The sequence below is a fragment of the Macaca thibetana genome, chromosome 3 (assembly GCF_024542745.1).
Source record: "Macaca thibetana thibetana isolate TM-01 chromosome 3, ASM2454274v1, whole genome shotgun sequence".
In the NCBI taxonomy this organism is placed as follows: domain Eukaryota; kingdom Metazoa; phylum Chordata; class Mammalia; order Primates; family Cercopithecidae; genus Macaca; species Macaca thibetana.
The window spans coordinates 101041361-101054236 of record NC_065580.1 but is presented as its reverse complement, the minus strand read 5'-3'; the positions used below and the strand labels follow the sequence as shown (position 1 = coordinate 101054236).

General features: G+C 42.3%; 2 protein-coding genes across 2 annotated transcripts in view; one reads left to right on the top strand and one right to left on the bottom strand.

The window, feature by feature from the left end:
* Positions 1-12876, bottom strand: part of GARS1 (glycyl-tRNA synthetase 1) — a 440746-nt gene that overhangs the window by 38568 nt on the left and 389302 nt on the right. Inside the window, exon 2 of the mRNA XM_050783225.1 lies at positions 1515-1845. Coding sequence (XP_050639182.1) covers positions 1515-1733 — 219 coding nt within the window. The 5' untranslated portion in view covers positions 1734-1845. The remainder of the gene's footprint in view (positions 1-1514; positions 1846-12876) is intronic.
* The window catches only part of GGCT (gamma-glutamylcyclotransferase), a 1150694-nt gene that overhangs the window by 1060837 nt on the left and 76981 nt on the right, over positions 1-12876 (top strand). The window lies entirely within an intron of this gene.

The following is a 12876-nucleotide window of genomic DNA, read 5'->3' as shown; positions in this document are numbered from 1 at the left end:
AACAGTACACAAGGCAGTAACAGCATCGGAAAGCTGCCGCGATCAAAGTTTACTTTAGTTAACTTGATCCAGTCTTAACTACCAATGGATGATTTTCACTGCAGTTCCAGGCTAACGTGGCAGAGGGAGGGGTTTGGGTGTGGTTTTTTTTCCCCCAAATTAGTTGTATGCTCCCTTCTAAAGGGAAGGATATTAAAAAAAAAAAAAAAAGGCAAGTTAAGAAAAGACAAAGGAACCACACCTAATTTTATTTGTGGAGTGGAAGGTGGGTGGAGGGAGACAGAGAATATACAATCTGTGTTCTGACACCAATCATGAAGAAAAAAGTTAAGCCCGTGGTGATATTTCAAAATGAAAGGCTATTTATTAAAATCAGTCAGGCTCAAACCAGTGAAGAGGACAGATGGCAAAGTGGCTGAATTTGCGGCAGCTATGCCCCAATGAATTATTTCCGAGAGAGGGTTCCACCCTCTGTAGCTAAGGCAAATTATTGCATCAGGCGCCCATGCAGGAGAAACCCGTTTGGTGTTTACTACTAGGTCATCGATCTCCGGGGTCCTACTGCAAGCTTCTGGCTCTCCCTAATTGGATATGGGAATCATCTGAAATAATCTTTTCCTCGCCATCTCTAAATTCTAATCTCTATGGCAGTGCCCTAGGTAAAGGAGGTCTACATTAAATCACCAAGCCCTCCAGCCCATGAAACCTTCCCTCACCTTCGGGAAAATCAAATTTCAAAATATTCCATACTAAGGATGGCTGACTTCACCAAGTAACTCCGCAACATTTAGTTTCCCAGGTTTACGATCTGAGAGCTCACTGGTTCCAAATGGCCTGTTCAGAAGCCAGAAAAGATGACACGAGCAAAGGATGATGAGTTCACAGCATTAATAGAAGAAGTTCGACACCTCCCCACATCCACGTTTCAACTCTGTTTTCTCAGCCAATCATTCGGCTAAACTAAGCACTGAATGAAGGAAGATGTTAAGGAGGAAACACTATTCAAAGCGTCCTGAAGATTAAAGGGCCTGGCCGTAAGACGAAAGAACCGGCAGTTTTTCGGCTCATCATTGACCACGGAAAGTATTAGGAAGCTTTCCACCCAAGGTGCACAAAGAGTACAGCAGAGCCTGTAAAACTGAAGGTTATTCAGTTAGGAGGCGAGGAGAACCAAAGGGTCACAGATCCCAGCCCCACTGGAAACAGAGGAGACGCGGGCTGTGACAGAATGGGGAAGGGAGAACAGAGCCTGAGGAGAGGGACGCAGGAAGTCGGAGGGGTTCCAGGGAGTCATCCAAACAGAGAGGAGGACGGAGGTCCGCAGGAGATGAGGTGGCTGACGCACGGGGGACTTGGGACCAAAGTGGGGGAGGCGAAGAAGACGCCAGAGGATGAATGGAAAGAAAGGGGTTACCGAAGAGGAGGACAGTTCCTCGGGGAGGAGGGAAGGATAGCCAGAAGAGGGCCCTGGAAGAAGAGCCGAAGGCTTAGCAGAGGGCGCAAAACACCGGTACCTGCTGGCGCACTGCTAGCCTGAGAGGTGCCAGCACCTCCTCAGCCCCCGCGCCGTCCATGCTGCTCCGGGAGGCGGCGGGGAAGGAGATCGGGGCGCAGGAGGGCGCGCTGAGGGGTCGGCGGGGCGGGAGCGAGGGCCGGGCTAAGAGCCGGGGCGGCAGCAGCAGCAGTAGAGCGGCGCGAGCACCTCTAAGCAGCGCTGGACCCGGAGAGGGCATGAGCCGGCGGCCCTGGGCGGTCTAGAGAGGGTGGCGACGGAAGCGGCGCGCGCGGCCAGGCCCGGAGCATGATGAAATCGCCGCGTAAACGCCGCGGCGCGCGTGCTGCCGCACATTCCCCACCCCACGACGCGGCGCCGGGTCGCCGCCGCAGATTCGACACAAAACCCGGAAGGACACATCCTAGGGTTTTCTCCGGCTCGGGCGAGGGGTAGGGCTGCGAGTGAACAGAGTTGCACAGAAGTGCGTCAAGCCACCCCAGCATCGTGGGGTGGATGTTCAAAGACACAGCTCTGAGCGAGACCTGCAGGCCGAGGCACACGAGAACCTTCAAAGCATAGGTTTTTACACGAGTGACACCCCGGCGCACCTACTTGAACGCACACTTCTGTTTCTGTTCTTTCGCGCTCTGCGCCTTAGAAGGGTCGCAAAACATCAAATCAGATAGGGACCTTAGACTTATGTTGCTCAAGTGCAGATGTTCCCCAGATGAGGAAATAGGCCCAGAGAGGTTAATGATTTTCCCAGTGTCATACATTCCTGGTCCGCCAATGTCAAGACAAACGCTGGCGAAAGGCGGAGGAGTGAGGGGAAAGGGTCACCCCAGGCTTTCTGGAGAAGGTAAATTCCAATCTGCCCTTGCGGGGCGAGCAGGATTTGAACCAGCAGAGATGAGGAAAGGCAAAAGGTGCCTGATAAGTCCTTCTGCTTGGCATAGCGTCAATCTATCTGCCTCCTGTGGTTAGGCCCCAGCAGACCAACCACCCAGAGATGGCTTCCGCCTGCCCCACACCCGGTTCCTCCTGCCCAAAGGGTGGAGGGCCTAGAAAAGCTGGGTTCCCTCTCCAGAAAAAGAAGAGAAAAATAATGTGTTGGTTATAAAAAGAGCATTGCGCACACCTGCAAAAATGGCTAAAATGAAAATGATGGAAAATGCCAAGTGACCCTCTGAGACTCTCCTACACTGCTCAGGGGAGTGTCAACTGGTGCAGCCAGCCACTTGGGAGCTCTTCGGCAGTATCCACTGAAGCGGAGCACACACATCTCCTGTCACCCACAATCCCACCCAGGAGTGTGCAGGAGTAGACGGGCTCACTATAATGAAGTCTCCTTTCCTAATAGTACGAAAGTCCATGTTAGTTCTCTTCCCATTCCAGTGTGCAGTTCTGGAGAAGTTCTTCCAATTCAACATGAGCAGGGTGGGTTGCTTAAGAACCTTCTGCAATATTGAACAGTTATATTTTTAAACACTTTTATTTCAAGATTTGATATCAATTATAATTCATTTGGCTTTTATTTTACTAGGTAATTTTGAATTTATTTTAATATTTTAAAATGTGAAAATCATTTTAAGTATTACTTTTATTTTTATTTAGATTTTTATTAAAATGTTGAAATTCTATATCCTTTGAATAAAACTGTATTTTATTTCTAAAGAATTCCTTAGATCAATAATGTCTCATCCATTTTCATGTTAGAACAGTCCTGAAAGGACTCCAAATCTGTTCTTCCCTCCTCCCCCACCAATTCATCCTCCCCACTGCTGCTTCAGTCTTTCTTTCTTTCTCTCCTTCCTTCCTTCTCTCCCTCCCTCCCTCCGTCTTTCTTTCTTTCTTTTTCTTTCTTTCTTTTCTTTATCTCTCTCTCTCTCTCTCTCTCTCTCTCTCTTTCTTTCTTCTTTTCAGACAGACTATCACTCTTTCACCCAGGGTGGAGTGCAGTGGCATGATCTTGGCTCATTTCAACCTCTGCCTCCCAGATTCAAGCGATTCTCCTGCCTCAGCCTCCTGAGTAGCTGGGATTACAGGCGCGTGCCACCACGCCAAGCTAATTTTTTAATTTCTAGTAGAGACAGGGTTTCACCATTTTGGTCAGGCTGGTCTCGAACTCCTGACCTCGTGATCCACCCGCCTCAGCCTCCCAAAGTGCTGGGATTATAGGTGTGAGCCACTGCGCTCGGCCCAGTCATTATTTGTGAAAGGCAAATCTGACTGTGTCCCTTCTCTTCTCAAGACACTTCAGTAGGTCCTTCATGGCCCTTGGCAGAATTTCCCAAACAGTTTTCCTTTGAAAACTGTGTCTGCACAATAATGATAATAGTTTACATTTGTTGAGGACTCACTATGTACCATTTCGTTCTAATTTATCTCATGGAATTTATTCACCAATTTAGTGAGATAGGTTCTATAATTATTCCCAGTTTTCACATGTGGGATTCAAGGGACTGAGGTATCAAACAACTTGTCCATGGTCACACAACTGAGTGAATGTTGGGCCAGAATGTGAGCTGGGGGCAGAGGCAGATTTTCTACATAGCTAATGAAGCTTCAAGTGAGTTTAGCCCCTTTCTTGGTTGGGCTCTTTAAGTGCCCTGCAAGAGGCCCTAGTATTGTGTATGTATGATCATATATTTTTCTTTCTTTGAGGGAAATACATTTTGCATACATTAAAATGAACAAAAATGTATAGTTCAACGGGTTTCCACAAAGCAATACCCTCTTGTAACCCCAACACCAAGCAAGATAAAGAACATTTTTCCCTGACCCCACAAATTCCCTTGCATGTCATCCTGGTCGTCCCACCCTCCACAACCAGGCAATCACTATTTTGATTTATTTTCCTCTTAGATCTAGACTGTTGTATAAATGAAATTGTTTTGTTAAATTTAATTTAATTTAATTTAGGAGAACTAAATAATTAAACATGAGGCCAAAGTACATAAGAAAGCGGCAGTCTTTTATTGCAAATATGCGCACACTCCCGGGCGAGGTTCTTTGGTCCTCAGGTTTGGGGGGGCCAGGGAAGGGGCTGGCGCTCTCGGGTGAGGTTCCCTCGTCCACGACTACAGGGGCCGAAGAAGTCACACTGGCTCCTGCCAGTGGCAGACTTTTATGCATTGGTACTGGAAGGGGGAGGGCAGTGGGCGGGGTAAGGGTGTGATAGGGGCGTCTCTGTAGGCGTGGCCGGGTAAGTTTCGATCTCTTCGGATTGACATCACCTGGCGCATGCTCGGTTGATCTGCATCTTCCCGGGGCGGGCTGCATTTTTCCGCGCACGGGAAAGTTGGTGAGGAAGAACCCGGAAGCAACATGGATTATGCCTTCTTGTTCACCTTCCTCCATCTTGTCCTTTCTCCCTCACCCAAACAGAAATCATGTAATATGTACTCTGTGTCTGATGTCTTTAATTGGCCATAATGTGTGAGAAATTAATCCATATTGTTTCACATATCAGAAATTTGCCCTTTTTTGCTCTGTAGTATCCCATTGTGTGAGTATACTATAATTTATTAATTTATTCACTAGTTGATAGACATTTGGGTTGTTTCATATTCTAGACCATTATGAATAATGCTACTGTGAACATTCTCATACATCTTTTTTTGTAGATATATGTTTTAATTTATCTTGGGTAAATATCTAGGTGCAGAATTGCTGAGTCAAACGATAGATGCATATTTAATTTTATTAGATTGTCACAAGTTTTTCCAATGTGGTTGTATTATGTTATGTTCTTATGAGCAATATGTAAGAGTTCTAGTTGCTCCACATCCTTGTTAACATTTGATGTTGCTGGCCTTCCAGATTTTAGCTATTCTAACAGCTGTATCTCTTTGTGGCTTTTATGCATTTTCCTGGTGATTAATAGAGTTGGTTGTGTTTTCATGTGCTTAGTGGTCATTTGTACCTCTTCTTTTGTGAAACATCCACATTTTTTGTCTTTGCTCTTTAATATTGAATTATAGGAATTTTAGATATGCTGGATACAGTCTTTTGCTAGGTACATGTTTCATGAATATTTTCTTCCAATCTGTGGTGTGCCTATTTGTTAATGATGATTTTGATAAGCAGAAATTTTTAATTTTGATAAAGTCTAATTTATCAATTTCTTTTTTTTTTTCTGGGTTCTAAAAAATCTTTGCCTACACTCAGATATTCACCCATATTTTTGTCCAAAATGTTAATTGTTTTGTGTTTAGGTCTATGATGCATCTTGAATTAATTTTTGTGTATAGTTTTAGGTAAGGGTCAAAGCTCATTCTTCCCGTTTCACATGTCCGTGTGAAGAGACCACCAAACAGCCTTTGTGTGAGCAACATGGCTGTTTATTTCACCTGGGTGTGGGCGGGCTGAGTCCAAAAAGAGAGTCAGCAAAGGGTGGTGGGATTATCATTAGTTCTTATAGGTTTTGGGATAGGTGGTGGAGTTAAGAGCAATGTTTTGGGGCTGGGGGCGGATCTCACAAAGTACATTCTCAAGAGTGGGGAGAATGACAAAGAACCTTCTTAAATGTGGGGGAGATTATAAAGAATCTTCTTAAGGGTGGGGGAGATTACAAAGTACATTGATTAGTTAGGGTGGGGCAGAAACAAATCACAATGGTGGAATGTCATCAGTTAAGGCTATTTTCACTTTTGTGGATCTTCAGTTGCTTCAGGCCATCTGGATGTATACGTGCAGGTCACTGGGGATAGGATGGCTTAGCTTGGGCTCAGAGGCCTGACACTTCCCATATAGATATCCAGTTGCTACAGCACCATTTGTTGGAAAAAAGAAGGGCTTACAAAAAATTATTGCCATTGATCAGCTGTAGTGCCTTTGTCAAAAATAAGTTGACCATATAAGGTGGGTCTATATCTGGGGTCTCTATTCTGTTCTAATGATCCATTTATCTATCAATAATTTTTATGCTAGTATCACACTTCCTTGATGACTGTTGCTTGAGGATAATTCTTGAAGTCAAATAATGTATATTGTCTATCCTTTCTTCTTTTTCAAAATTGTTTTTCTATTCCAGGTTCTTTCTATTTCTATACAAATTTTAGAATTGACTTGCCAACTTTTTAAAAATACCTGCTGGTATTGTGAACCTGTAGGTTAATTCGGGGAGAATTCATAGTTTAAAGGACTGAATGCGTTTTGGCAAATAAATGTATTCCTAAGTATTTTATTCTTTGAGTCTTGTAAATGTTATTTTATTTTCCATTGGTTTGCTGTTAATGTAGAGAAATAAAATTGATTTTGTATAGTGATGTTGAAACTTTCACTTATTAGTGCTATTATTTGTTTTGTAGGGGCAAGGGTTGTAGATTCCTTAGGATTTTCTATATTAATATGCATATCTTTTGTAAATAGAATCAGTTTTACTTCTTTCTTTCCAATATTTATGCCTTTTTCTTTTACTTGCATGGTTGCATAGCCTGGGTCATCTTGCACAGTATTGAATAGAAGCAGTGAATGAACATCTTGCCTTGTTCCTGATCTCAGAGGGAAAAGTGTTCAATGTTTCTCTATTTAGTGTAATGTTAACAAATTCAACTTGATTTTGTCTTTCTTATATTCTGCTGGATTTTATTTACTAACATCTTGATAAAGATTTTTGCCTGTATGTTCATGAAAAATATCAGCTTATCATTTTCTTTTCTTGTATCTTTGTCAGGTCTTGGCCTGGCTTTATAAAATAAGAGTTTCTTTCTCTTCTATTTTCTGAAACTTCAGTCTTTGTAAGATTGTTATCGTTTCTTCCATAACCATTTGATAGAATTCACCAGTGAATTCTGGAGTTTTCTTTGTGGAAAAGTTTTTTTGCAGATGCAGAGCCATCCATGCTTTCTATTTCATCTTTTGCCACTTTTGGTAAGTTTTGTTTTTCAAGGAATCTGGCTATTTCATGTAAGTTATCAGATTTATTGTTTTAAAGTTGTTCATAATATTCCAGTATTATTATTTGAATATATGTATAAGATCTGGAATGAAATCTCCTCTTTCATTCCTGATACCAGTAATTAGTTTTTTTCTCTCCCTCTCTTTTCTTGATTAGTCTTGCTAAAAGTTTACAACTTTATCAATTTTGTTAAACATAAAAGTTTTGGGTTTGTTAATGTTCTCTATTATTTTTTCTATTTTCTATTCCATTGATTTCCACTTTTATCTTTATAAGTTTTCCTTTTTACTTACCCTGGGTTTGATTTGCTCTTCTTTTTTAGCTTCTCAATATGAAAATGTATAAGCCTTTCTTCTAAGACAAACATTTGAAATTATGGATTTCCTTCTACTTACTGCTTTAGTTAAATCCACAAATTTTTGATACATTGTTTTCATTTTCATTTAGTTTAAAGTACTTTCTAATTTTCTTTTTGATTTCTTCCTTGACTTACTCCTTATCAAGAAAAGTGTTGTTTAATTTCCAAATATTTAGGGCTTTTTAACATATCCTATTATTTTAATTGTTGCTTTCTAGTTTAATTCCTGTGTGATCTGAGAAAGCCTTTTGAAATTTACTGACTTGTTTATGACTCAACATATGGTATATCTTGGCAAACACTCTATGTGTACTTAAAAAGTGTGTATTATCCAGTTATTGTATATAATGTTTTATACATGTCAATTAGATCAAGGTGGTTGATAGTGTTGTTCAGGTCTTCTATATTACTTCAACCCAAATAACAGACAGAGGGAGATTCTCCGGAGATACTGAGTTTATTTGAGATGCGCAGGGGACTTGCAAATCCAGGACATGGGGCTCTTGGGACAATAGGCATATCTGAAGAGGCTGAGGCAAAGGGAAGCTTTTAAAGGCAACAGGGAAAAGTACACATAATTTGCTTTGAAACAAAGAGAATATTGGTTACAGCAGCTTATCACAGGAGTTGAAGCCAGTTCATTAGTGAAGACAGTGTGTCAGGCGGGTGTTCTTGTACATCTGGCTAGCTATCCTTGTGATTCATGTAGCAGTTTGGGAAGTCTTTGACAAAACTTCTTGTTACAGGCATGGGGGAGGTAAGAGCTCTTCAGAGAGTCTTTGTAATTGAGTTCTTATCACAGATACGTGTGCGAGTCCCCCCCCCCCCCCCCCCCCCCCCCCCCGCCACTGCCTCACTTCTCAGCCTCCCAGCGTTATTTATTTCTTTTTGTTAGAATTTGACATAAGTAATTCCACTTAGACTCTGACAACTTTCATAATCATTACTAATTTTTTATCTAGTTCTATCAGTAACTAAGCGAGGAAGTTAAAATATCTAACCACGACTGTGGATTTGTCTATTTTTCCCTTTAGTTCTTTCATGTTTGCTTTATGTATTTTGAATTTGTTATGAGGCATGTACACATTTATAATTGTTATATCTTACTGGCAAATGACATTTTTATTATTATGAAATATCCTTCTTCATCTCAAAATATACTTTGTATCTTATAATCTGTTCAGCCTAACATTAATATAGCCACTCAAGCTTTTTTATGATTAGTACCAACAGTCAGTGAGGAGCTGAGGCCTCCTGCCAACAGCCATGGGGGTGAGCCATGCAGGAGGTAGATTTTCCAGCCCCAGTCCAACCTTCAAATGACTACAGCCCCAGATGACATCTTGAATCTAACCTTATGAAAGACCTTGATCCACAACTTGCCAGCTAAGCTTCTCCCATATTTTTGACTTTCAAAAACATTGAGACAATAAATATTTGTTGTTTTTTAAGCTGCTAGTTTTGGAGTAATTTGTTACATAACAGTAGATAACTAATACAGGGATCTTCCCTGAACTGAGTATACGATTCCTTTTCTTGAGAAGGGAGGTCCCTTCAAGGTGCCTCCTGGGGCTTTGACAATGAGTGTCACAGCAGTGAGGTAGTATCCTCCTTGAATCTTCTGTGCCATGTAAGAGCCCTGGCACCTGTCATATAGTCATTTAATCAACATTTACCCCTTGAGAAGCTTAGAGTTCCAAAGTGATATGGTTTGGCTGTGTCCTCACCCAAATCTCATCTTGAATTCCCATATGTTGTGGGAGGGACCCAGTGGGAGGTAACTGAATCATAGGGGTAGGTCTTTCCTGTGTTGTTCTCATGATAGTGAATAAGTCTCATGAGATATGATGGTTATTATAAGGGGGAGTTTTCCTGCACAAACTGTCTTTGCCTGCTGCCATCCATGGCAGAAGGCAAGGACTTGCTCCTCCTTGCCTTCTGCCATGGTTGTGAGGCTTCCCCAGCCACATGGAACTGTAAGTCCAATTAAACCTCTTTATTTTGTAAATTGCCCACTCTTCGGTGTGTCTTTATCAGCAGCATGAAAACAGACTAATACACAAGGCTTGATTTTTTCAGTCTTATTTCCTTTGGCTCACGCAGCCCTAGCAAGAGCCAAAGCAGAAAGGTGCACTGAAGAAGCCTCAGAATGCAGGATGAGTGAGCCCAGCTTGTGGGCCAGATGATCTGGCCTCATTAGTCCTCTCTCATTGACTCTCCTTTCTGGCCCGTGACCCGTTAAAAATGTTTTGCCCCAACTTCTAGCCTCCCTTAGCAAAGATTTGTTTTAGCCTCTGTCCTCCAAAAATGAGGAGGTGAGGTCCCTTGAATTCTGTGGGATAGTGTCAATAGCTGAAGCAGTGCCATTTGTTGTAAGATTTAATTCTCTTTTGATTTCACTGGTACAGAAGCCTCAGGAGGGAAGAGGTATGTTTCCCTTCCCTCCCTCCTTGATTCCCAGGGCATAGGTAAGGGAAAACTTTATCTTCTAATCTGTAAAAGTAGGGTTGGGGGGTGGCATTCAGGGGCTTGGAGAGTGAGAAGCAGAAGTGGCCAGAGTGACAAGATTTTCTCTGAGATGAAAACCTGCAGAATCAAGGCCTGTGGGTGCCAGAAGAAATGGAGACCTGTTCACTGACTGTGACAATGCCAGGGTCTCAGGAAGAAATGGTCATGTGTTGCTCTGGTGGAAACTGGGTCCTAGTGATGGGATTCTGAACCTTTGAAAGGACTCCTGTGTTTCAACTTGACACTGAGTGACCAAACTTTTGGCCTTCAAGAGACCTCTTAGGACTTAAACGTGTATGTCATGGGAGTGAGGCAGTGTCCTCTATGAATCTTCTATGCTGCACGAGAGTCCTACACCTGTCACATAGTCATTCAATAAAGGTTACCAAGCACCTACTATGTGCCAGGCATTGTTCTAGGCACTGGAGGGGCAGCAGTGAACAAAAATGATGAAGTTCCTATTTGCAAGGAGCTCATAGTCTTTGGGACCAGATTGGCAAAATAAAAATAAGCTGATTAATACATCATTTCAGATATTGATACTCTAAAAATAATAAAGTAGGGAAAATTGACAGAGCATGATGTGAGATGAAGGTGGTCTTTAGATAGGTGGTCAGGCCTCTCTGAGGAAGGAACATCTGCTCTAGGACATGAACATGACAAGGAATCAGTCATAATAAGAGCATGTGCCAAGGTCTTGAGGTAGAAACCGGCTTGGCCAGTGAAAAGAACAGTAAGAAAACCCGTCTGTCTAGAATATTGTGAGTGAAGAGGAGACTGGTATAAAATAAGAGCAGAGAGGTAAGCAGAAGCTAAATCATACAGATATTGTGGGCCATGGTAAGAAAATTGTATTTTCAGTGCAATGAGAAGTCACTGAAGCATTTTAAGCAGGGGTGTAAATGGTCTGATGTCTGCTTTAAAAGGATGATTTTGGCTGTGTGTGGAGATTGGGCTGGAATGGGATAAGGATGGAGGCAGGATACTAGTAAGGGAGTCATTGTTGGTGCCCTTTAGCTTGCCTGGGTCAAGGTATGAATAGTGGAGATGTGAAGAGAGGCTGGATTTAGAAGCTGTTTTGAAAGTGAAGCAAATCAGACTTGCTGATAGAAAGACATACTGCAGGAGGAAGGAAAATCATCAGAAGAAAATAATACTTACTTGTAGATAGTTTTACTCTAAGAAAATGACTAAATTGTGGTGTCACTTCCTGGTATGGAGGGAACAGGGAGAGGAGCAGGCTCCCTGCATCAGTGAGAAGGGATCCAAAAAAATAAGACATAGATTAGACCTGTGAAAGAACATGCTGATGGAGAACAGGAAAGGAGGATGAGTGAAGTGAGAGGTAGAAGCTGCATGAAATTCAGAGATTCCTTTCTGTGACTTCTGTGAAGTAGGAAGTAAAGTCACCTGTTGAATGTGAGGGGAAAGGTTGCCAGGCTGTAATGTTGTGGAGGATAGAGGAGGTTGCAAGAGCCCCTATAAAGAACACCATCGTAAACCCTGTTGGGGAGATGTGTAAACAATTCAGGCCAGTGCTGGAGGCCCAGCTGAGCTTGGAGACTGTTATGGATTGAATTGCATCCCCCAAAAATGTTTATTGAAATCCCAGCTCCTGGTACTTGGGAATATAAACTTGTTTGGAAATAGGGTCTTTGCAGATGTAAACAAGATGAAGTCATTAGGATGGGCCCTTAATATGACTGGAGTCCTTAGAAGAGTTTGGTCACAGACAGATTTGCACAGGGAGAATGCCAAGTGAAGATGGAGTGATGCAGCTGCAGGCCAGGGAACACCACAGGTGGCAGCCACCACCAGAAGCTGAGACAAGGCAGGGAAGGATGCCACCCGGGGACTCAAGGAAGCACAGCCCTGCTGAGGCCTTGATTTCAGACTTCCAGCCTCTAGAACGCTGGGATGATACATTTCTGATGTTTTAAGCCACCAAGCTTGTGGTACTTTGTTATGGCAGTCCCAGGAACCTAATTCATAGACTTTGTATACCCTAGTTCTTTCTTCATTCTCTTAATCTTTATTCTTTCTAATTACAAAAATAATACAAGCTCTTTGGAAAATACAAATATTATAGCAGCATATGGCTTGGAAATTGAAAGCCAGAGAGAGAAAGAATAAGGAGGGAGGGGGACAAGTCACATATATTTAATATATATCAATATTTAATATACACACACATTTTTTAGAGAGAGTTTCTCACTCTGACCCAGGCTGGAGTGCATTAGTGCCATAATGGCTCACTGAAGCCTTGAACTCATGAGATCAAGCCATCCTCCTGCCCTAGCCTCTCAAGGCATGTGCCACCACTCCTAGCTAATTTTTTTGGCTTTTGTAGAGAGAGGTCTTGCTATGTTGCCAAGGCTGGTCTCCAACACCTGCCTCCAGTGATCCCCCAGCATTGGCCTCCCAAAGTGCTGGGATTACAGGTGTGAGCCACTGTGCCCAGCCTCTGGTTTTAAATATTTAGAATGCATTCGTGTTGTTTATGTTTTTACAACCTAAATTACCTCTACATTTAAAAATACTTTTGTCAGCTGGGTTCACAATTTGTACTCTTTCTTTTCTTTTCTTTCTTTTTTTTTTTTTTTTTTTGAGATG